At 33.5% G+C, this 26,851-nt stretch overlaps 1 protein-coding gene across 4 annotated transcripts in view; it reads left to right on the top strand.

Annotated features, from left to right (window-relative positions):
- LOC106790933 (putative polypeptide N-acetylgalactosaminyltransferase 9) overlaps positions 1 to 26,851 on the top strand; it is a 174,376-nt gene that overhangs the window by 128,072 nt on the left and 19,453 nt on the right. For all 4 annotated transcript variants that reach the window (XM_014756209.1, XM_014756212.1, XM_014756211.1 and 1 more), the window contains exon 5: positions 24,388 to 24,557. In XM_014756209.1, coding sequence (XP_014611695.1) covers positions 24,388 to 24,557 — 170 coding nt within the window. The remainder of the gene's footprint in view (positions 1 to 24,387; positions 24,558 to 26,851) is intronic.

Raw genomic sequence — 26,851 nt, 5'->3', positions numbered from 1 at the left:
TACAAGAATTTCACCCTACCGGCTAAAAGTGTTCCAATTCATTATGTAAATTTAATGAAGTAGAATATTTATATAAAAAAAAAATACTGAGATTGATTTATTCGCCAAATAAAAAGCTCATGATTAATATGCTTTTTACATTTCGTATTATTTTATTTGTTCATTTTGTTTATTTTATCAATGAATAAATATTTCTACAAATTGCCTTTTCATCGAATAAACAATTTTTACTTTTAATAACATCTCGACACATTCTGAGAATTCTAGCAATTAATATTACGAGTGTTTCTAATTGAATATTTTTCCATATTTCTCATAGAAGTTGTCAAAGTTTGTTCCGAGCGTTGCCTTAAATTGGATGTTTAAACTATAAAGTATGACTATAAGAATCATTCTGAGAATCTTTTTAAAAATATTTGAACTTGTTATTAAAATTTTCATCATTTGTAAATTTTTAACGGTATATTTAATTTGTAGGGTAATTAAGAAGCGATTCCAAAACTTTTGGAAGGTACTGTTTACTTTTGCAATATCATAAAACCGGATTCATGTGCTAAGGTATATGATTCTGTATGTTTGATGATAATCGGTTTACCTGCTTCTTCTTCTTCTTCTTCTTGTTTCGTGATTCTCAATCGCTGATGTAATTATCGTTTGTGTTGCGATAGAAACGAAGCAACGTTGCGTATACGCACACCGATAACTCCGAACTTTTTAGGTTGATCCGTTCTCCAATTAAATCAAAAGGAAAGAGAAAGAGAGAAAGAAAGAAGGATGCATCTTGCTCGGATAACTTTCGCCGGATAAGTTTCACAAGTTTTATCAAGAATCCGAAGCCAGGAAGGCGATACTTTCGCAACGTGACAATCTTATTTCTCACGGGTCAGCTTCGATCTACCTGTGATAAGGTGATTCAATTTAGGAAATGATATTGAAAGATCAATCGAATTTCTTTTATACCGAAGGACCGGGATTACTTAATATCTGATTTAATTCTTTCGTTTTGGTATACGGTTAAAATGAAGTTATAATATTCGTTTCGTCTTTCTTTTTTTCTTTTAGAATGCAAATGTTTAATAATTTCTTTTTAAAACGTATAATTACCGACAGGTGATAAGAACAAAAATGATATAACCAACGTTCTCGTATTGTAGACATGATAGTAAGAAAATGACTAGAATTTTGTATCTAATTTTCGAGTTTTGAGAATTTTTTCAAGCGAAACGACTGTGCGTTACGAAGCATAAAATAAAGAGATAAGGCTGGTAGTTGAGTGAAGGACTTACTAGCTTCTTCTAGTTACAAATGACCTTCTGAGTTGCTGCAAAAAAATAATAATATAAGATATTCGAAGAAACAAATAGAAAAGTTGTATGTGAAGGGAAAAGTTAACGATTAAATGAATAAAAAAAAAAGAGATACCTGTATGTATTAAAAAGATGAGACGAAGGAAAAGGTAAAAGAGAGAGAGAGAGAGAGAGAGAGAGAGAGAGAGAAAGTAAAGGATGTTACCTTAGATTCTGGAAAAAAAAAATATTTTTAATTCAAGAACTAGCTCATATCCGTTCTAACGACTGTTCCTTCCGCCTTCTTGGCTCATTCGTTCTTATAATCCAGTTCGCATAACTTGGAAAGTTCAACGGTCGTGCCGAGGAAGACTTTCGTTAACTTACCACGGCCGAAATCATTTTCAAACTTACGTTAGCTGCTTCCATTCTAGCTTTACAAAGTAAGTACATCTGCTACGATTCCTCATCAATACGAATACTTTACACTTTTCGTGTTTTACTACGAAATAATCTCAATATTTTTTTTTCTTCTCTCTTTCTCTCTCTTCATTTTGTTTTATTACTTAATATATATTTATTTTTTTACACAGTATATTATTTCATTATAATTATATATTATATTATAAATGTAAGACATGAACTATAAAGAAATAAAAAAAAAAGAAATAAAAAGAGACAGAAAATAAAATGATTTTGCAGGTAAAGGTAGGTTGAAACACTCATTTTCCACGTTCCATCGGATTTCGTTTGGAATAGCGAACGATGTTTGTTGACCAGGTGTATAAGAGTAAACGAAAATTGTACGCAATGTTGGTTAATTACAAAACTTGTACACAGAGCGTGTTTCCTATTTATAATTACGGCTTTTCTTTCCGAGTATTATTTTGTTGCTTTTTCCATTTTCCGTTCTAGTTTATGATGAATACATTACTTTAAATATGTAGATACTTAGGTACTTATGTATTCACAATGTAAATGACCTGGTTATTGAACGCTTAAAAATATAGTTCGAATAAAATATGTTGTGTCACTGTATTTGCATCATGTTATACAACTTTTTCTAAAAGAACTATTGTCGAATAAAATTTCAAGAATGCGAAATATAGTTTACTATACTTTAAGAAAATCATTATAAATATAATATAATAAAATAATTATATGAATTATTTATTAAATAGAATTAATCTTATATGCAGATATACAGACAGATATTTAAATGGCATTTATGTTTTATTAAAAGTACATTTTTGTCCCAAAATTACATAATCTGACATGTCTTTTAATAAAATAATATTCTTATATAAAAATCATTTTCCTATACTTTATGAATACTAATGATATCGAACAAATGAAAAATTCAGAAAACTTTTAAAGTTTATTTAAGCTCTTAAAAAAACATTCCCGTTACATGAATAATCTGTTTTTTAATTAAATTAATGCATTCTACACACTAATTCAATGTTTCATCACAAATAAAATATCAGGTTTAAAAACCCTTCTCTTGCTAATGGAAGTAAGAAATAAATAATTTACAAATTTTTCTTGGTAGAAATTCAATTTGTTTTTTTTTTCTTCCACGAAGAGTTCATTCGCCTTATTTTTTTTCATTGTTAACAGCATTAAATAATATTTTAGAACTCGACAATAATTACATTTCGTCATTTTTCTTTTTCTTTCTTTTAAAATTTCAAATATATTTATTGGATGGATTTATCTTGACAAATTTTTCTTATAAGGAGATAACTTTTATCCCATTTTCCATTTTTTTTTTTTTTTTTTTTTTTTTATAGAAATCTGACTGTTCTACTTTTAACGAAGTAGTTTTTGTTTTTCATCCCTTTTATCAACCAGGATTAAGTTAAGTGAAAGCGGCTTTTCGTCTTAACGATGATCGACGTCGACTATCTTCCATCAGGATTATATAATAAAGCTCATGATACGTAATCGAAGTATATATATACATTTATATATAATTATAATATATATATTTATTTATATAATAAAATAATATATCTCTCTTAAAAAAGAACAGGATGATTTTGGACCTTATCAAATAATAATAATAATAATAATCAAATTTTTCAGTCTCCATGCCACATAAAAATCTTATCACAACATTTAATTTTACTCCACGATTTTAGTTACGGTTTATTATTTTCCCCCCGATCGATAAGGATGGCGGATGGTGTATCTTTATAACGAAGAGCTCATTATAACTCGAAATTTCGTACTTACTTGAAGGGAAAAAGTACTACGAAGAAAAATGCCAAATGACACCGTGTTTTTTTGCGATAAAGATTAATAAGTCTTGGAAATTTAATATTTTCACGATGAAGAGTGAAGAAAGTTTTCTAGACAAGGGGAAAATAAAAATAAAACGTTAACATTTAATAAGGAATCTTAGATCGTTGTCATTATTAAAATCATAAGACTAATAATTAATACAATAGGAATGTTTAAATGTACATTATAAATAACACACAAGTATATAACAAATTACAATTTGTTTTTTATGTTTCTTTTTTAGAGATCAATAAACTGTTCATTTTTTGGTGAACGATTATGGTGATTGAGAGTACTTAACATTATAATTACCCTCATCATTTATTTTACGAGTTATTTGGGATGAAGTCGTTTAATTTAATAGATGTAATTAGAATCGGGTAATTAATTCGAAGACAAATATTTCTCATTGAAATATCCAAAATATTATGTAATTCAAAATGTAGTTAGGACTATAAATAAGTATAACGGAAGAAAATTTGCTATATCCTGTTGGGTAAAAAATCATATTTCTTCTTTGTTTCATTCTCTATCATTCTATCTAATTATCTATCTATCTATCTATCTATCTGTATGTATATATATATATACATATATATCTCTTTCTCTGAGCCATTCACCCTTTGAAGAATCGTCCTCGCGTAGAATTAACTCAGAGTCTTGGCTAATTAGTATTATCTGCTTGCGGACCCTGAGGTTTACACAGCGAAACGTCCAATTAAGGTAGCTCGATAGACAATAGGATCGTGCTTGTCGCAAAATTGCTCTACCAAGGAAGGTCGACAGCTTGAATGACTTTCGTAAAGATGAACTGACTACTTTGTCGTGCAAATAAGCCATATGTGTATTTCATCTACACGTCTCATATGTGTTATACGCGTTCTTTGTAAAAGATTCAACCGATGTGAAAACTTGAATATAAAGGAATAAGAGAGTGAGAAATTGAGTTAGTATTTTATCGCAAAGGAATAAAAGAAGCTGAACTTGATCGTTATCGTTCTGACGGACAAACAATGAGGAAACTTAAGTAGCAGACAAACAGAGATTAAATTCTTCACTTTTATTAATTGCGGATTAGTGAGTCTACTTCAACGACTGAGTATTATTATCTGTTAGAAAAAAATCTCATTATATCGTTTATGTTCAGCTCAAAAGTAATTAACTAAACATTTATGTTAATCTTAGTTATTAATCTTTAGACTTATTTTTTTTAAGGGAAAAATTAAATATGAAAAAGGTATGCTTTTAGTTAATACTTTCCCGTTACTACTACTACTATTGACGCTTTATACTAATCGAGGATCACTTTTCCATTGATTGTTTATGAAATTTTAACCGATGCAAATTTAATTCATTTTATTCATTCGAATTTGTTAGACTACGTTCATTATTTTAGATCAAAAGTATAGTTACCGACATAACTGAATCATCGTTTGGTAATTGTATCGTTTTGCGATGTTCGCATTACGAAAGACACTTAAATTACTTCATAGAAAATCTATTACGTGTGTAGAAATGGCACATTGTTGCGTAAATATTTGTTCAACGTAATAGAAAGAGAAATGGAAAGAGAATGTGTGTATTAGCGAGTGAATTAGAGAGAAAAACGAAAGGAAAGAGAAAGAGAAAGAGAAAGAGAGAGAGAGAGAGAGAGAGAGAGAGAGAGAGAGAGAGAGAGAGAGAGAGAGAGCAAATCTAAGAAATAAACGAGAAGACGAGAAGAGAGTCAATAAGATTATATCTTATAGAGCATCGTAGATAAGTTAGGTAGGAGAGGTAGCTCTCTGTCCGTTAGTCGGGAATTTCTTTTCGAGAAAACGGTTCTCCACGATTGAGTTTTACGAGCGAAGCACGTCACGTGCAAGCGAGATGATGGTATCCGCGGTTACGCTCCGAAGAGCTGCGAACAGCTCGTAAAAGTAAGGAAAGGAGTGAGAAAAAAGATGTCGACGGGGGTGGCAGGGGGAACGGGGGAGGGATGAGAAGGAAAAAAGGGAAAAGTTGCAAGGGAGGAAGTTTTTTTCTTAAGACTACTGAGTAACGATAAGGGAAAGTAAAAATAGAGGAAAAGAGAAAAAAAAGGAGAAGAAGAAGAAGAAGAAGGCTTATCTTTCGAAAAGAGTCGTTTCTGTTGCTTCGAAAATTTACTACGCTTGCGAGACCCCCACCCCCATTCTCCATCAATCCCTTTCCCGCCATTTCTTCCACCGCCATTCATGCTTTTCCGTTTCTTTGCATCTCTCTAGTTGCACGTAGTGGGATGCATTCACTTTCTTCCACGTTGCTTCCTCGAGTTAGCTCCTTCAACGAGCATTGCGTTCGAAAGTCGAGTGAATATATTTCTTTGAATAAAAAAAAACGTAAGGTGAAAGATATTCGATTGAAAAAGTTATTTCACTTTCGTTCCCTTTTCTTATCTCTTTTTTTCAGTGAAAACTTCTTTAGAATCGTTATGATTCTAAATATGATATTTTTGAGTCTTTTTGTTTCGGACTCGAACCGTGTTAGAAATGTGATGTTTAAAATTAAAATGAGATTTTTTTGTGGAAACAAATAACGAACTAGAAAAAATTTGATAAAAGGGAAAGAACAACAACTGGAAAAAAATAGATCGAAAATATCGTGGTTAAGTATTATCGTTCGATATTCTTTGCATATATATAACATACTACTATTCAGTTTCGAACAAGGCTGGCTTACCAACTGAAAATGCATTTTACCTTTTCGATCGACCGGTCCAAGTCCATTAAAAGTGTTTTTACGAGTTTCATCTCACAATAAATGGAAGTCAATTGCCAAGCATCGCAGAAATACACTCACCGTCATCATAAAGTGCTGTCGCCGTTAATGGAGCCCTCTAACGAGAAAGTACGTGATTGATGACGTAACTAATTAATATCGTGGTCGTGTGTGCTTGTAATTATCGTACCGATATCGAATGTACCGAACATATATTACGATGTATTTCGCATGTGACCGTAGTAGGAGAAAGATTTCTTCGAATATTTTTCCATAATTTTCTTTTTTTTTTCCTTCAAAGCAATTCAATGAAACTACCTCTCAGTAGTTGTTTGACAGTGATTGCGTTTCTTTGTTAGATGTTTTATTGTTTCTTTTTTTTTTTCTAATTACAAGGATGAGAAAAAGGAAGGAATTATTATTCAAGATTAGTTTGTTGACAATGGCATTTGCAATCTTGTGGATATAATTTCAAAGCCGTCCGATCTTTTACTTTTTCTTCTCCCTAGACTTTTCTCGAGATGGCTTATATCGTGTAGACTTTTTTTCTTCGCATAGACACACACCTTTCTCGTTCCATCCTTCCTCGTTGCTCAATTCCCTCTTGGGGTATAGATTTTTTAGGTAAACGTAAGGAATAAGGTTTTATCGATAACCCAGTGAGAGAATCATAACGTGAAATAAACAAGAAAGGAGGATGCTCACAATTTGGTAGTACATTTATGAGATAATCGATAGTTATAGGAGAATAGATAGGATCGTAAGCCGATCGAGTTAATAATTTAATCTATAATTCATAGCGGAACCGAGGATCCTAAATTAATGGAAACATTGCATGGAATAGGATACTTTGACAGCTATCCGATTGTACGGCTAATTATCGTTGTTTCACTCATCCCAAATCAAATCCGAACAAACCGAGAGATATTGAAATTGTTCCTTGTTTATGACGAATTATATCAATTGAATCCAAATGTCTTGATTGATTTTTTTTTTTTTAGGTATTACGAATTAGTGGTAATTTTGATTTTGCATCTGTCCTGCAGAATTTTGTATAAATATATAATTTTATCGTTTTAAATTCGTTCAAATGATACGAATAATAATTGTTTATCGTATTTGATCGTGTTTTTAAGATAGATGTGTAAGATACTCGAAGATGAAAATACGTTACCAAGAAATTGAAACAATAAAGAATCTAGATCACGTCGACAGTGTCCAGTTTCATGTCACCCAGCACCTGTTACAGAACACGGTGCGTTCCGTGTTTGAAGTTACAAGACTAAACGTCTGTCATCCATGCATGTATCCCGGTTACAAATAAACGGGTCAACGTTGTTCCAATATATATCTATATACATATTTAACGTTATACCGAGTTTATTTCAACGTTGGTACGTACGAACATTTCCATTGAGCTATAGGAAGTTTACGTGCATGGAAATTTATACGAGTGATAGAAACATAAAATTCGAATGCATAAAAGAAAAAAGAAGTTATCGTATTCTGAACGTTAAACGTCATTGGCTTAGGAAATCGTATCTGGGAAAAATTTAAATGTAACTCCCGTTTTATTTTATTTTATTTTTCTATCTCCCAGTTGTTTGCGATTAAACTTTAAAAGGATCGTTTTTTCTTTTATGCTATTTATTTGTTTGTTTCCTTTTTTTTTTTATTTTTCCTCAAATGCTCCTATATCTTATTTATCGACGTACGAGAAAAGTAAGAAAATAAGAATAAAAATAAAAAATTAAAAAAAAAAGTACAATAAAAGTTTCACGAATTTATGGCCGATCGATCGAATACTTATCCACTTATTCCAGTCACGTTCAAGTTATTTGCCATTCATCGTAGAAGAATATACGCATTGCTCTCGAAGTTCTCGTTGAAAGGCCAACAGAGCAACAGACCACGCACCAACGTAAAACCTTTCGTGAAATATCGAGTTTCGGGGTTATCCGCGGAATGAACTCCATACGTTAAACTGGACATTGAAAAAAAGAAATTTGAGCGAGCAAACGTTTCAACGTTTTAGCAAATGTTACATCGGTCAATATAAATTCATCGTCGCTCTTTCCTATGGAAAAATACTTTAATATTGTATACGTAGTACTCGTATCTCTACAGATAAAATTTTGCCACAAAACAAATTAACAATAATGATCATTATTTATAATTAACAAATTGTTTTTTTAACCGTCCGTACGTTGTTATCGAAACCGATATCTGTTACATAATTATTTACATATCTACATATCCAAAAAATAATACATTGTAGTATTTTTCTTTCCAATTAGAGGAAAAGAGAATTTTGTATTCATACAAAAATTTGAAATTCAAGTTTTGGGTCGTTCGAATAAGAAAAAAAACTCCCTTTCTCTCTTTCTGTTCTGAAAGTGAGGAAAAAAAAAATGTAAGAAAAAAAAAAAGAGGAAAAAGAAGGAAAGAAAAAATATTGAATTCGTCTCGACGTAATTTTGTGAGCACCTCTTCTCGTTTTCCTTTCATTTTTACATAGTCAAACAGGGAAAGATACGACGTGGCGGATTTTATGGCAAACGAAGGAGGAGTCTGGGAAGTCTTTAAGCACGTCTCGCTCTAATTACGCGATGCCGAGGCGCATATGTTGTGTGTGTGTATGTATGTATTTGCGCGCGCGTTCGTTTGCATGTGTTCACACGTTGCGTATATATACATATATAATATATATATATATATATATAAATATTCGTGTATTACACGCGGAAACGCGTGGGAGTGAAAGAGAACGAGCTTCACGAGAGCCCCAAAAGGGTTGGATGGGGTTAGAAGATGGGGGGTGGTTGTTCGTGGCGTTACATCGTCGCGGTGTAGACAAGAAAAGCGACTCTCTCTCTCTCTCTATTTCTTTCTCTCTCTTATTCTACTATACATGTATTCATCATCCATATACCTTTCTCGTATGAAGAAGAAGTAGTACGAGTCGCACGGAAGCAAGAGATTTGGCTGGCTGAGTACAATCGCTTCCAGAAGTTTATATCAGCCGTATCATTTACACGATTTTCTCTTACACATTTATACGCACACATACGTACACGTACACGCGCACATGCGCAAATAATTGATCGTTAATTAATAACGAATAAGCTTGATATCTAAATGATTGTATACAGCTTCGAATTATTACGATTGACCGAGATTTCGTTCCAACCAATTCCCCCCTGTCCTCCTATCTCCCAATAACCTAGCCCTCACCTACCTTTCCCTCCTCTTTCTTTCTGTCGATAGTTAACATTTTTAATTACTATCTCACGTTAATTACACGGTAGCTCATTTTCAAACGTTATTTGTTCTACAAACTTGCAATAAAATTTCATTCGTGTATCATCCTTGTGTTCGGGATGCGCATTTAAAGTGAAATATGCATGCTATGTAACATCGAATCCCTTTTAATCGATGAAGTAACATTTTATCGTAATTAAAATCCACTGTTTCCTTCCTGGAGAAACATTGAAATTCTTGTTTTTCTTTCTCTTTTTTTTCGTCTCTTTCGAAACTAGACGACGACAATGAATTATTCAAACGAGTTAAAAATACGTTCCTTACTCGAATTTCGTGCAATACTGCAAAAAATGTAAGTAAAATATTACAATCAACGAACGTTTTTTAAATTCGTTACACGATAATGATACAAAAAAAGAAAAGAAACGAACGATATTTCTTTTTTTTTATTTTATTAATTTTATTATCAGTCAATGTCAGTGCACATAGAAATACTTTTTTTTTCTACTCGTACCTGTCCTCATCGTTTACTTCTTTTTATTTTCTTCTTCGCTCATTCATTCCTTCCTTCCTTCCTCTTTTATTCTCCCTCTCTCTTTCTCCCCCATTTTACTCATAGAGATCAACGCGAGACATTGTAGTTGCCAGGCCATCGGCACTCGTGGCAGCGACGTGGATGTAAGTGCACATCCACTTGTCTGGAAGCACTCAGGTGTGCGCTCATTAGACGCCGGGGTCAATGAGGCGACCGATCTGCGCCCTCCGTTGCTTTCTCGCTCGAAAGGGTCCTAAGGGAAAAGGAACGTTCGCCAAGTGAAAATTCGTCTTTGACATTTCATACAATTTTTTTTTTTATTTTTTTGCCCTTTCCTTTCTCCCTTTCCTTTTCTTTTCTATTCTTTTCTCTTGTTTCCCCCCTCCCCCTGTTGTTGACTGCAAAATCAACCAAATTTTGTGGTCTCAACGCGAACGTTCGTACATACGTACGTACGTAAGTATGCGTTGAAATATTTTTTTTTTCTTTAATACAAACTTATGCACGGATAAAAAAAATATATATATATTAAACGTATCGAGTATCGAAGTATAAGTCGATATATTATAATATATTTGTTATAATAATAAAATATCTTTTATAAATTTTGTGCAGATGAAAGATAAGAGGAAGAATTAATATATGTCACTTTAGTATTGGAGATTACTTTTGTTAAATAATAAAATATTAATGTATTATATGTTATGAAAGAAATATAATGGAAACGTTTTCAATGATGGCCGATAATTAACTCCCCGCGGCATTTATTATATATATTTATCATTTCTTTTTCTATTTTTTTTTTTACTCAAGATCAAAGTAAAAATTAAATCGATAGATATTAATTTGTCAAGGTACTTACTCGTTTCGGATAGAGATATCTTATTTCTTTCGGAAATACTGAACTTTATCGCGTAGTTAACACGATATTTCTTTTATATATATATATTTTCTTTTTCAAAGATCAATAATCTTCCTTACAGAAATGAAAGAGAGAAATGAAAAGATCGAGAGAGAGAGAGAGAGAGAGAGAGAGAGAGAGAGAGAGAGAGAGAGAGAGAGAGAGAGATGAAAGAACGCAACATCCCTGTACGCGTATCACGGTTTTGATCGTAACGTCTTTGATACTATGAAATGAAACTTTTCGCACGAAACGAGTCGACGACTACGACGCCGATTGAATCCAATTTGCAAATTGCAAAAGTTTCGAAAACTACTCGCGAGAAGTGGGAGGAGGGGCAGGGGAGAGAAAGTAGTCGAAGAAAAAGTATGAAAATGTGTAATACGGAAAAGACATTTGGCCACTCTGTCGGTAGGATTCGATGAGAAATAGGAGAATAAAAATGAGGCATAGAAAGGGATGATATAAAAGTGATCGGTCTAACCGATAACGAGTGCCACGTTCTTTCGTTCGTTCGTTGGTTGGTTTGGTTGGTTGGTGCACCTCTTCTCTGTTGCAATCGTGCACGGCTGATTCCAATGAAAAAGAGCCTTTGTATTAACTTTTTTTTCTTTCTCCCACCCTTCTCCTTCCGTCCCTTTCACTTTTTTACTCGGTAGGCTCATAATTGCTAGCGCAGACCGCGACCTTTCCCCTCCCCTCCGCCTTCTCTTCTTTCTCGTTTCGTACCACATTTATCGATTTCGAACGGTAAAAAAACCTACAGGAATATATTTTTCAGGATTAAAATAAAAACAATAAGGGTAAGTGAAAAGAAAAAGAATGAAAGTGGTTGGAATAAAAAAAAAAACATAAAAGAGAGGGGTAGGTGAGGAAGGTGTTCGCTAGTGGAACGTTACCGATGAAAAGAGAATCATTTTGTTTCGACCTTTCCCTTTTTCTGGCTATTGTAGACCGAAAAAAAGGTGAATTAAATTTTGTCCATATTAATAATAATGAAACTCGTGACGAGTTGATAACGATATATATATATATATATATAGGCGTTTTTGAAAATAATTATAATATAAACGATAAATGTTCCTAACGAGTGAATTACTTTGAAGTTGGTTTCGTTAATGGTTAAAATGTTTTGAGACGGTATGCTGACATTCTTATGACCACGTTGAACGCGAAATTTTCGTACGGTAGAAAAAAGGAAGCGGAGAATGAAAAAACATTTGTTAAAAATGTTTCTCCCTTTTTTTTTTCAAACAATGATAAAATATTTATCAGAAAACCTCGAGACGGTCCTTTACCGATGGTAGAAGATCGCTGAAAACGAGTGAGAGAATGCGTTTGGTGATACTCCTTCTGTACCAAAGTTACTTTCAAAATACGGTTCAAAGTTTAAGATGAAGAGATAGAGAAAAAGAATATAGGCCTTTACTATTTCTTTGAAATTTCTTAGATTTGTCGTTTCTGAAAGGCTGAAGGAATAAGGTATGCACGAGAATACACCTAAACACGTATTCTAAAACGTTTGCGTGCGTGCATGCGTGCGCGTATGTGTGTGTATGTGTACAATGTCGCATTGGAATTCGTGATTTTCAAAGAGAAATTGCTAAAGGTGTAGGAATCGTTCGTCTCTGTCTAAAACACTCTTCGTAAAGCCACTTCGTTTCTCTCTGTCTCTTGGTCTGTCTTTATATCTATCTCTCTCTCTCTCTCTTTCTTTCTTTCGCTTTGCTTCCTCACTTGACATTTGTATCGAGAAAGCCTGCAATTCTCGAAACATTCTGTGTTGCGATCTTGAATACAGGGCATGCTTGTAACAGCACGGAAACTGCAGCAAAGTCGCGCGATTACTATTACACCGTGTCAACGTGGTAGACGCTCCAATTGGTTTTGTCCCTCAAAGAATGAAGTTTAACTAACTTTGACCATTCATTTCAATATGATATCTTATTTCGTTCAAAGTCAAATGTGTAATCTTAAAAATAAGATTCGTATAACAGAGAAAGAATATCATAACGAATATAAGAGCAAAATTTATTTCAAATACTTTATTATATAATGTTATATTTCTGTTTGTTATTTCAGAAATTGTATTATTTTATTAAATAGCAATGATTTAGATTTGTCAGAAATTTTCGATACTTTAACTACATGGAAATTTATGATAAATGAATTTCGTTTTCGATAAAATAGTTGATAATTATGTTGCAACAAACGTAAAGTTTGAAAAGTGAACACATTTTCGATGAAATACATAATGTATTATATGTTCGAATTTTTAAAATATCATTTACATCTTTTTTTCCTTCTTTCTCTCCCTCTCATTGTTTTCATTATCGCAAATATTTCGTTTATATGTATTATTTGGTGCATTTAATTATGAATGTTCGACGATGCGCAAGGAAAGTAGTACGGTCGTTATTCGAATCATTCGCGCACCGAAAGAATTTGCACTCGCTCGATCGCGCAAGAAGCATTTCTGTTTAATCGAACATATTAAATCTTCAGAGATCGATGCTTCCGTATATTTCTGCGCCGAGCACGTATTTCTCATTTAAAAATAGATTATTACAAAATTCATTGCACGGTGAATCATTTTATTGTCATATTTTCTTCCTGTAATTCAACGCACCAAAGTTTCCTCATTTTCTGTAGATCATTACGACAAACAAAAATTTTGGATCTGAAATCTGTTTTATCGATATTTAATAAAAAAATTTACTCGACAAATAAAAAAACAAGAAGTCGATAATAGTCAAGGGATTTAACGTAGTTCATTTTTATTTTTGCTGTAACGAAGATAACATTTTTTTCGTATTTCATACTTATCTCTTTGCGAAACTGTGATTTCTATGTGTAAAAATAAATCGATAAAAATGAATAACATTTTTTGTTTGATGCACTGTTTCTTATTTGGAATCTCTTGGAATATGATCTAACAGTTAAGAACATTGTATTGTTCCTTCATGATTCTCTATTCATTGTCCTTCGTAATGTTTACAATTAGATTTCGACCGAACGACTTACTTTCTTGGGTTTAGTATGTTTCTAACAGTCGTGTTGTGAACAAGGACACAGAATAAGAAGCTTTCCAATCATTTTCATCCAGATAAAGAAAGGTAATATAAAACATAAAATGTATATTAATTAAATACATTTCTTTTCATGATTATCATAATTATCGTAATACTAGAAGGTCTAAATTGAATATTTTTTCAACGCACGATTTTCTCGACAAAAAGCATGAAATCTCAAACGAAACAAATATTTTTCCTTTTTTTCAATTAACTTTTACATGTAAAATCGCTCCCTCCCCCCTTGCCAGGGTTGATGTAATTTATTTTTATGATCGAATAGTTTCGATAAACAATTATATCGAAAATATTTGTAAAATTCGTCGGTACTTTATATACAACAACAACAAAAATAAAAAACGATTGCAACAATACGGTAGCTTGATTTATCACAGAACGTTTATTTATTTTCGATTTTCATTAGCTAAATAAAATACCAATCTTTCGAGATATATTCTACCGAAAAAAAAGGTATCGGACCATACATACCATACATTTTTCAATAAAAATAAACAAGACCAGGAGATTATCAAAGATATGTTTGACCATTTATAGTTGTCGAATAGCCAATTCGTAAATCTTTCACAAGGATAGACGGTAGGAATTTCAATCAACTATTCAAATTCAACGTTACATTAGTTTCTTACGTATTTCCATTCGCGAAATTACTTTCTACTTGGATCTAAATGCAGCTTCCGTCTGCATATGATGTACTCTAAAATGTACATGAATGTGGTCTTTTTAACTAACTTTACGCGGAAACTCCTCTCCCTCTCTCATTTGCAGATTCAACAAAAATGTAGAAGGATTTTATCAACGGATAAAAATTGATTTTTATTTACTAAAAAAGGGCAAGACAATTTTCTGAAACACACAACACTTATCTACTTTTACGAATTTATATATATATATTTATATTCATCGTGTTCTCTTTCTTTGCAAGCATGTTCTCTTTCTCTCTCTCTCTCTCTCTCTCTCTCTCTCTCTCATTGATTCATTCACAAACTCAGTGAACAGCTCTTCAAGTTGAATCATAGAACAACGCCTTCTTGTGCTTGAGTTAGTCTACAAAGGAGATACTGCGTAGAGAGAGTTACCTAGATGATGGAAAAGCTTTAGTGTTAGTAGATAAGGTGGAAGGAGAAGTTAGTAGTGGAAAGTATAAGAAGAGAGGGTATAGTAAGTGTACGTGTATGTGTGTAATAGTGGTATTAGTTCAAAAGTTAGGCATCTCTTCTCCCTGGTAAGCCCCACGGGCTGTGCCGAAGATCAAAAGATTACAATATACCGATATCATCGTGAAAGGAGAAGAGTGTATGAGTTGAATGAGTGAAGGAAGAAATGTGGGGTAGAGAAGGGAGAGGATAGTCGGAAGGGTAGGTAAGGTAAGGGTGCAAACTCTTCAAAGGTAAGATCTTAGGCGCATAATAAAGGTAGCCATCGCGATATCATCTTACCAATGACCCAAACTAATATTTTTCTTACGACTCGACGAGTTCTAAAATATTATAGATTTCTCTTCAACGACACGGAACATCAAAAACATAATGGACAAAATTCACATATTGGAATATATATTCATCGATTTCGATAATCGTTACACTTGCGAACGATTTTATTCTTATTTTTTTTTTGTATCTTTTTCTTTCCTCGTTCATTTTTTGCGTCAAAGAAGTCTCGTTATTTTTTTTTCTATGAAAAAAGAAAAAGTAATCTTGTAATTTATTCGTTATCGGAACACGTTCGTTGGTTTAATCTTCTTACGAAGGTAAGAACATTAAGAACAGCTGCAATTGCTCGTGGAGAGTTCGAAATTGGTTATAAATAAGAATGGTCTGCGGTAGTTGAGAATCTCATCGGCTGGAATTATTGATTTTATTTTTTTGTTTTTTTTTTTGTCTATTTTATTTCTTTTCCCGTTATTGTTGATTCTCGTCTCTGCGTATGAATCCTGTACGTAGGTACTAATCTCGTTTACAAATAGATTAAAAATATTTTCTATTGTTTTTTTTTTGAAATCTTAACGATAGAAAAAGAAAAAGACATATTGAGAACATATTTAATATTACGTATCATCTAACATCATTTCATTAGAGTCAAGCTCATATCGCTGTAGATAAGAAGAGACCTCGTTCGATTAATTTCAAGTCGAGGATGCTGATAGCGTATTTTGAGAACAAGGTGTAAATCTTCAGCAAACTACGTAGTCGACAGATATCAGAGTACGTTGATGCATCCGACGTATCAAGAAACTTTAAACTATGCTTGTCAAACTTAGAAAACAATTATTTAATAATGCTTAAGAGATACTAGAAACTTTGATAGTTTGAATTAATAATAAAATCGATGAGTTTTTGTGCGATTGAAAAAAAGAAAAATCAAATATCATTGAATCATCAATCGTTGCGGAATATTTAAATGAATTTCGCATAAATCGAGTAATCACGTTCTCTGATGTCATGAAACGAGCATATTAGGAGAGGATACACGAAGTTATTTAGAAACGTGCAAACTATTTTATGCTGTTAATGTGACTTTGTCGGATACCGTCGACATCTCGTTGCTAAATTAATACTGTTGCCAGTAGTAGTAATAGCGTCACAGTTTCCTCGTGATAGAGGCGTTTAATTAACATATGCTGTATAACCGTCGTTGGAAGAGAACGACGCGCAAATATGAAACGTGAATATTATATACTACATGTATATGTTTCTATATGTTACGGGCAATGTATATATTTCGGGCATTGTAGAAAATGCCCCGTGGCATTATAGATATTCTATAGAATATCTATATATATGTAGAACGATTCTATGAAACATTGAAAAGCTTGGAATTAATTATAAACCGGTCTATCCCATCGTAATACGCGAGGACAAATTACTTTCGTGTACCAATACAGTTTTAGTATACTCTATTCTACCATAACTTGTAACCACCATTTGTACGTACACATCGTCTACACGCATGGTATTTAAAATTCATCTATGTGTTTTACCCATTCTTGTATATAAATCGTTCGATCGTGTGAATGACAAGGGGTAAATCGAAAACGTAGATAGAAAGAATCGTGTCCGTTGTAAAGAATTTTCCGATATATCCCGGTTCCGTACTAGATCAATATTTCCAAGAGGAAAAATACACTTTGTTCCGGGAAATTTGTTTGTATTATTTCTATTTCTTTACTATTTCATCGCTATGTTACATTCCGATATATTTTCTATCGATGAAGTTTCGGGATATTGAAAAATGTCGACTCATGAAATCTACTATATTCGAATAAAAAGAAAAAAAAAAAGAAAAAAAGGAAAAAAGAAAAGATAATGAAAGAGTATATTTATAGATACTTCAGAACCAATCAAGTTGAACAATCTTAGAGAAATTCTTCAAGGATATCTTGGGAAACTTTCAAGATTTCTCCGATTCCTTTTAACGATATCGTAAAGGATCATCCAATCCATTTTCTAATAACATCGATATCGTAACGAACGATCTTATCTTTCATATTATACGCTTAATAATTTATTAAATTCGATCTTCATTTATTAACAATTATATAACTAGCAAATAAACGAACGAAAGAACGAACGAAGATAGGAATAGGGAGATAAAAAGAAAGATAGGGAAAGAGAAGATGAGAAAATGGGAATCAACCGCTGCGAATGACAGTCGAGGGCTGACTTTGAACGTGAACCAGAGAAATAGGAGAATTTGGTCCGGTCGCAATCTCCGCGAAGACAAACCGTCGTTGCTGCATTAAAACTTCGACTCGTTTCCACCCTCTTCCAATCCTTTCCTCTCTCTTTCTCCCCCTCTCCTTTCTACAACCGCCTACCGTCCGTTATTAATCTTCCGTGCAAAAGTTGGCAACGCCTGGATATTAATCATGACCGGGCATCGCGGTAATTCCGTGGGACCTACTAATCACAGGGCAAGACCAATTAATTCGTGGCGTTATAGAGCGGTTACGTGCCCATGCGAGAGGGAAAGAGAGAGAGAGAGAGAGAGAAAGAGAAAGAGAGAGAGAGTGGAATTGGACCGAGAAAGGAACGATCGAAGTGTGACTACGTATACCTCATATCTACCTTTTATTTCTCTCACATTTTATTTTTCATTTCCTCCGGTCTTAAAAATGTTCGATTACTCGACTTTAGCACGTTTAATTCCACGAATAATTCAATTAAATACCATAAAAGGGATTTTCTATCGCGATTTTCGATCTTTAATCTTCGATGATCAATTAATATTATCCCACATCTTAATTTCCAGTGTATTTATCTTTTAACGCCTTTTCTCGTCGCCCAATTTTATTCAACTATCTATTCAGCTATTGAGTTCAACGGGAGTAGCGTGCCGAAAAATCGGCTCATAACGAAAGGGTTAAGGTTCTTCATAATACACTCTGTTATTCTTCAAATGTTCCAGCATATATTTCTTGTAAGCCAGTCCTTAAAGGATCATCCTTCGCCACGTTATATTTCATACATTACTAACACAACTAAGAACAAGATTCCTATCATTTTTCTGCATTACAAATACACAATTAATGGAAAACTAGATTCTCTCGAACATGTCTAACTTCAAAGGGTTTCTAATATCTTCTTCTTCTTCTTTTTATTAGGACTTCGTCCTGTTATAATAGCTTTTTTATTGCTATTTCCAGGAGTGCTTTATTCTTTTTAACCGAGGGTAGGTTGCTAGTCTCACCCTCGATTTCTAATATCTATTTACTAAAAATATTGTGAACGATTTAACAAATATATATCTTACAATAGAAAATGAATAATTCAATAGAGTTAAAAGGAAGAAAATATACAGAATTGGAGAATAGATCATTGATTTCCTTACGATAGAAATATCCTTCGTAGAATGTTGTTGTCGAACACAGTTGAAAAATCAAAGACGAGGAAGAAATTAGTAACGGTGTAACAATGGAACCTTCTAGCTACGGAACGTCTTCAATAGAATTCCAGAAATGTTGAAGAGAAGAGAAGGACTTTCTCTTTCTCTTTCTGATTCTCGTTTTGTCGAGGAGTGTCATCGATTTCGAAGTGGAACGAGAGACACAGAGATCTTGAAAGTGGTAAGAAAGAGGGTTGGTAGGGGATGGGGGGGTTGGGCGATGATGGTGGTGAGTAGTAAAAGGGAGTTGGAAAAGGGATACGTGTCTCTTCTTCAGGCTCCATTAGTTGGAAATCTGCTGCGGTTCGTGGAAAGCATCCGGACTGGATGGGACTTCTGTGTCCAAAGGGCAAAACGTCGGTCAGGGAAGGGAACGGGGAGAGGGGAGGGGGAGGAAGGAAAGAGAAGTCGTCGTGGAGGTGACGGTGGAGAAGATGGGGGTTGGTATACGCGTTAAAGGAAGCGGAGAAGAAGATAGAAAGACGAAGAGGAAGGTACGAGAGAGAGAATGATAGTCGTCGACCAATAAGCAGCTAGAAACTTGGCTCACTTCCAGACAGGAAGTAATACCGGCTTTTCTAAAAGTTGCAGAGTTCGCTCTCGCTTACTCGTCCTATTCACCGGTTTGCTTCACTTGCTACCTCACTCACTCACTCATTCATTCGCTCGCTCGCTCATTCGCTTGCTTTTCTCGCTACCTGTGCGCATCTTCGCTTCGTAAGCTTACCAAAACGCGAGGGCAGGGGGAGGGGCGGGATGGACTAATCCGAAGTAATAGTTTGGACGATGGCTAACGAGCGCGATTGTTTGGGGATGCTGATAATTACGTTACCTTACTTCTTCCCCTATTTACATCTTTACCTTCTCTTATCTACTCTTCTTCATCTGTCTTTACTTTCTCTTACTAGTTTACTCTCTCTCTCTCTCGTGACAGTTTTTGACGCGAGGATAACGAGTCTTATCCTTCTTATTCTACTTCTTATTCTTCCTCATCCTTCCTTTCGTCGTTTATCCTTAAACTTTGGTCGAGCCAACGTCGAACTTGAAGTTGACTTATTTTTAACAAGCTTTTTAGAAAAAGAGGAAGAACAAGATAGAATGTTGAAACATAAATGAGAGTAACTGAAAAGAGACTAGACAATGTATAATTTTTAATTATGCATTTATATCACATTTTCCGAAACAAATTTTACTTCTATCTTTTCTCCTTTTTTCAATCACTCAAATGAAATTCTTCTTATTATAATAAAAAATGTGAAACACGGAATCATAATTTTTATCGAACTGTATGCAAAATTTAGACGATCGTTAGGTTAATAATTCAATGAAAAGTAATAAAATAATTGTAAGTTCGTAAAAGTGGGTAGAACGATAGAATAATATAGAAAGCAATATAACTTGAATGTACATAGAGCAAAGATGAAAACAACGCTCGTTATGAGTGCATCTGCTCGTGAAACTCGTCCTTTCTATTGGCATTAGACTAACATCACTTAGACCTCACCGACAAAACTTTGCAATACTCTCGCATATCATTGTCACAAGTATGGAAGTATGCAATCCTTTCATGAACGTTTCGCATGCATATATGCATACACACACACACACATTCAAACTAAGGAGTGGGATTTTACATGAACTCATAGAAATAGGATGCAAACGAGAATGCTTGTTAGCGAAACTGCTCTCATACGAATCGTTCTCGTCTGTATTCTCTTTCTCTTTCTTTTTCATTGTCTGTGGGAGAAGAAGAAATAGGAAGAGAAAGATAGAAAGAGAGGGAGAGAGACGGGGTCGATGGATAGCATGAAGGATGTTTACTCATTACAGGTAAACACAATCCATCATTCCCTTTTCCAACCCTCATCCCCAACATCGTCCTTCAGAAGCATCCTTCGTCGAATTGCAAAGATCCACGTGAATGAAACTCTTAACACAGTTCGTTCTCATGCGTACTCTCAAATTAATATCTTTTTCCTTCGTAATACTTCTTTCATTAGCCTCCTTTATTTTTTTATTTTTTAATTTTGTCTTTTTTTTATTCCCAATTTAATCTTCATATATGGATTTATACGTATAGCTTGTGTGAACGATATTCGATGAAAATTTATAGTATAAGAATTGTATTGTTTAATTTATCTAAGAATAACTAAATTCACGTTTATGTCAATAACTTAAATGTACTTAAAAGTAAAACTACCGCGAGTTGTTCTTGAGAGTATACCTAGCTAATGGATATTGTAACCATGCTTTTAGATAGTGACTCTCTAATGCAGTATTAACTAACAAGAAATATATAATCTTGAGAACAATTCTTAATAGTTTTAATCTTAGATAAAAGCGTGCAACTTAACGCGATAACATGTATGTTAATGATATTTAGAAAAAAGTTTGTAATCGTAAGAAAAATATATTTGACTTTAAACGGGTTGATATGTTTTCTCGAAACGATGAAAAAGAAAAAAAGGATTTTCTGAAATAAACACTTTTTTTCGTTAATATTTCAGTTTTTTTCTTTTTTTTAAATGAAACAAATTTTGTGTATTTATCATTACAAATAACCGAGCAGATATCTTTGTATTTGATTTTAAATAGTGGGTGGTACATTTGTGAAGAATAAAAGAAATCGCAAAGTATTCGATTATCGGAATGCTAAACTTTGATCCGCCTTCGTGGATTTCCGCTACGTTGCAAAATTATTGAAATAAAAGAAATATATTTCACTCGAGTGAGAAAGTAGAGTTTTGTTATCGATATCCCAAAGTCACAATAATTGAAAGCAACGGGAAAGGGATGATCAATGGAATATTACTTTCTTTCGTAGCTTGAAATTTTTGTTAAACGATTATGCTTCCCATAGTTCAAAGGATCATGGAAATCCTATTAAATCGTTTCGCGAGCTGTAAAAAAAGATGATGGAAAATTATATATCAATGTTATTCTGCTTCTTTTTGTCTTATCATCCTAATCGACTGATATTATTATGTTTTTCCCCAAAATGTTAAAGAATAATTTTTAAGTAAAGCTGATTTTGAAATGATCGGATTATTAACGGTGTTAATGTAAAAACCTTGAATAATCGATTGTCGGTAATTAATTTGTTAATTATTTTTCTTATCGCATCGATGATGTCGTATTTAGACATTCGAATAATAATTCGAAAGCCGATTACCGATTATCACGGAAACGAAAGCACATTTTGCTCACGCTCCTCTCGCGTGTGGAAAATCACGAAAGTTGTATGTTCTAGTTTTGTTTACACGTTTCTAGGAGTGGGCGTTATATATATATAATAGTAAAGTAACATAGTGGTAGAAGGTTACCACGTTAGTGGAACTTTCCGTGCGAGGTGAGAAACACTTTATCATGGACATCCTCCGTTAGTAGAACACTATACATATATCCGAAAGTCTGCAGAGCCTCGGCCCATTACTGAATCTTTACGACGCTTCGTGGAAACCTTGCACTCGCAAGTATTGTATTTTTGCCCTCTTTTAATTGAAACATTAATCTTCCTTTCCTTTCGTCCTTTCTTTCTCATTCCCCGAACTCGTGATATACACGGATACGATACCTAATAAACTTTGTTTTCCTTTACCCCTTTTTATTTTCAATCCTATTAATTAAAGGTGCATTAAATAATGTCAATCTATAATTCCATTAGACATTTTCTGAATTCCACGTGCATTTCAATAAAGATGATCGTATTTTTTCTATGTCGAACTTTATTTGATTTATTTTTCTTATTATTATTAAATACAATTATTAATATGAATTTTCAGAAGATTCTGATATTTGTTATGTACAGCAGCAGCATATAGTAGTATATTGCAGTATATATCCCAACCAACCAACTGACCACGATATTTTAGCAATTTCAATCAAAGTACCGATTAAGACAACGTATCGGTGCAACAATACCATTCAATAAGAAACAAATCAAATCTAATGTTAAATTAATTCGATTAACGAATATCTTTTGATTTATTCTTTATTATGTTGGAATACGTATCATTTCGGTTTTCGATAATTTCATTAAAAACTAATGATATTTCAACGAAAAGACTCATGTCAGGGGTAAAACATAATCGATTCGAAAGAAAGAAGATCGATCGAGGTTTATCTTCCCAAAAGTGCAAACTTTGCACTGCGAAATTGAAAGTGTACGTTCTTTCTCTTGTAAAGAGCGAATTATTTTAGCACAAGAAACGCAGAAGACGTCCCATGACGTCTTAAATAAATATAAAAAATCATTTTTATCCCTTCTTTTTTTTTTTCGTCGTGCTTTTAACAAAACATTCGAGAATAAAAAATATTATTACTTCGATTGTTAAGAAACGAGAAGAAAATCCTTTCTCTATTTTATCTAAATCCTTCGCAATTTTCGATAAATATCAAATATAGCGTGATTCTAATCGATAGTTTTATCGAGCGTAGAAGATCTTTCAAATGGAAACATATTATGGGAATAAGAAGCAAATTTCAGTCATGAAATATTGACAACAGAAAGATGAAGAAGAATAAGAGGAAGAAGAAGAAGATTATTCGGAACGTTATTCGAGTCGATTAAAATGAAAAGCATTCGAACGGTATTATTTGAAATTTTATTCTATCGGATGAACGAAATTATATATCGAGTAAATCGAGAAAGATATTATTATGAGCTTGGCTAAGACGAAGATATGAAAATATCTTGATATTTTCAGATAATCGGTATATTTACATGCATACACCCACACACATTCCCATATACACCCATATACACACATATACACATGCATATTTCATATCTCTTATCTCATAAATGTTGAACGTGAAATATCATGCCAGATGAATAAAGTGGAAAGTTGCTTTAAGCAGGTAAACGGTTCGATCGTTTCTACTCGTTTAAACGTCGAACATCGATATCCTCTTTTCCGATGACAAAAGAGAGTCCTATTGCTATGGGGGTAGAAATGGCGGGAAGGAGAAAGGAGGAGTAAGGGAAGCGCTGACGGTGACGAAGCCGAAGAAGGATGAGAACGACAAAAAGAGAGAAAATCAAACTCGGATATCGAATGAGAAACGCGACTACTTTCTCTTTAACTTAAGTTAGAGCATACTAACTTCTTTTTCACTCACTGGAAAGTAACTCTCTGTAAGTTTTAAGAATGATTTGCATAGGAGGAGAGAACAAATTTTCTTTTATCGAAAGAAGAAAATTCAAATTGTACAATTGTGCTATTTCAAATCGTGTTATATCAACCTTCGTGTAAAACTTCGGAATTCTCGATGATATTTTCATCAATTTCTTTTAGATGATATTTTTAGAATACTAATAAATCATATCTTTTTTTGAATATTATAAATTTGAAATAATCGTCTGACATGTAAAATAACCTTTTTTCTATATTTTTCGTTATGCAGGTGTAAGGAGCCTGGAAGATACCTGAAGGATCTTCCACCAACCGCGGTGATTATTTGCTTTCACAACGAAGCCTGGTCAGTTTTGTTAAGAACAGTACATTCTGTACTGGACAGATCACCGGATCATCTTATACAAGAAATTATTCTCGTTGATGATTTTTCGGATATGCGTAAGTAATTAAACCTTTCACGACATACTATACATATTATTAGCGACAAATATATATACAAATTATTTTATATAAAAATATATACTTCAATAATCGTCAACGATAATAGATCGTAATCATAAATGGGTTATTATTCAGTTCGCATAACCGTTCGTTAAACTCGGTAGGACCCCATGATTTTAAAATTAATTGCAATCCATCTCTATTTCTCGTTCAGTCAAAACGTAACCACGCTCGAATCAAATCTTCTTTCGTATCTTTCTGTTTTTCTTCTTCCCTCTCTCTCCCTCCTCCCCAACCTCACCCCTACCTTTTATGTATCCATTCCCGTATCATATTTCGATAGAAAATTTCGAAATGTCTATACGTATTGATTGCCGATCTCTATATGCAATCTGCTGTTTTTTTCATGAGATATACAGGAAGAAACCTTTTTTATTTCTTCTTTTTTTTTTACGATTTTACTACTCTACGACGCGCGTGAATATATTTTCTTTCTTATTCGTTTTTCAAATAGCTGTTTCTTTTTTTCTTCTCCTTCTTTTTGTTTTTCGCTAAACAAAAAGTTAATCTCGAATAGATGATCAAAAAATTGTACAGTACATCATTTGTAGATCAATAAAAATCAAAGAAAAGGGAGGAAAGAGAGAAGAAGAAAACAAATGACTGCAAAAATAGATGAAAAAGGAGTTTGGCCGTGGCAATTCCGTTTAAAGGGACCGAGATAAGCTGTTTTATGTTGGTGACCGGAAGTGGGCTTCATAAACATACTAGCGCGGACTTTTGTTGAGGGGCAAGCAATGTTAGTCTACGGAACCGTGATTACCGATAGAGACCAGCTGATAATTTTATCATAGAAACGAGATAATAAAGTTCCTTCGTTCCTTTCTCTCTCTCTCTCTTTCTCTCTCTCTCTCTCTCTCTCTCTCTCTCTCTCTCTCTCTCTCTCTCTTTTTATTTTCTACGATTTCCGCGCAACACTCGCTCGTTCGGTTGGTTGCATGTCACGAAAGCCAACGGCAGCTTCGTTTCAAACACGCGAGTCGACTCGAAAAAGTTCCTCTTTTTAGATTTTCTTTTCTTTTTTTCTTTTTCTTTAGTTTACTTCTTCTTATTGTTCTTTCACTCACTCTCATTGGTCATATTTTATATTTTAAACATCTTATCGCTCTCTTTCCACCCTTACATGTCACCTTTGTCATTATTTTTCTGATTGCATAGAGAGAGAGAGAGAAAGTGAATGAACAAATAAATAAAAGAAAATATAGAATAATAAAATGTTTGCGATAGTCGATCTTTTATATTTTATTGACAAAAAAAAAAAGAAAAAAAAAAAAGAAACTACGGGCTTAAAAATACTTTTTTACATTTACATCAAAATCCAATTTGTGTCGGCCCAGGCAATACACGTATGTGTGTTAATAAAATTTCCTTGTTTTTATGCGTCATTGTTCACATCATTCTGAGATGCGTCGGACCAAAGAAATAAAAGATAAAAAATTGCGAATAAAAAAGAACGGGATGCACGAAGAGAAAATTTTTGTCTCCTTATCAAGATGAAGAAAAAAAAAGAAAAGGAGAAATGAAGAATTAGGAGAATGGGGAGCGGGGGTGGGTGTAAATTTTATATCCTTGTCGTCCTTTGATTTCTCATTCCTTCTTTCTTTCTTCTTTCCTTTTCTTTTTTTTTTCTTTTTTTTTTCTTTTTCTTCCCCTTTCTCTTTCTCTTTGGTTCAAAGATGCAAATGGTATGCGGGCTTGATGTAAGTTCAACCACGTCGCGAACATTCCAAGGATTTTATCGATTTCCTTGGCCATTTCCATAGAGCAAACAGGAATGGAAGATAACGCGCGGGTCACAACGATCAACGAACGGAATCCCTTTATAAACCATATCCATAGTCAAGCGAGCTTAGACCATGTAGATTTAGGATCACCGTCCGGGGTCTCTTACAAAGCTATTGTAACGGAGAATAAATCAAGGGACGTCCACTAATTACTTCGGCCTTCTGAAGCGCACTTCTGTGGTCACCGCTATCCTCGTAAATCTAAATATCGTGTGTATCGTAGTTACATCTTTGTTATAGTCATATAGAAAATCTTTTCGATTTAGGGATTTAAAATAATTCCACGTTTTTCTTTACCTAATCAAATATATTTATATATATTTAGTATTTCTCTCGTCCAAAAATTACAATTTTTAATGATGAAATTTAACAGGGAACTTGGACATGAAAGAAGTAGAACTATGTTTGATTTAGTTGGACGTTTCGTCCCTTTATTGGGACTTCTTC

This window comes from Polistes canadensis, unplaced genomic scaffold, assembly GCF_001313835.1.
Source record: "Polistes canadensis isolate GaletaPanama2010 unplaced genomic scaffold, ASM131383v1 scaffold_271, whole genome shotgun sequence".
NCBI classification, from domain to species: domain Eukaryota; kingdom Metazoa; phylum Arthropoda; class Insecta; order Hymenoptera; family Vespidae; genus Polistes; species Polistes canadensis.
Note: the sequence above shows the minus strand (reverse complement) of the source record. Positions and strands in the feature narration are given on the sequence as shown.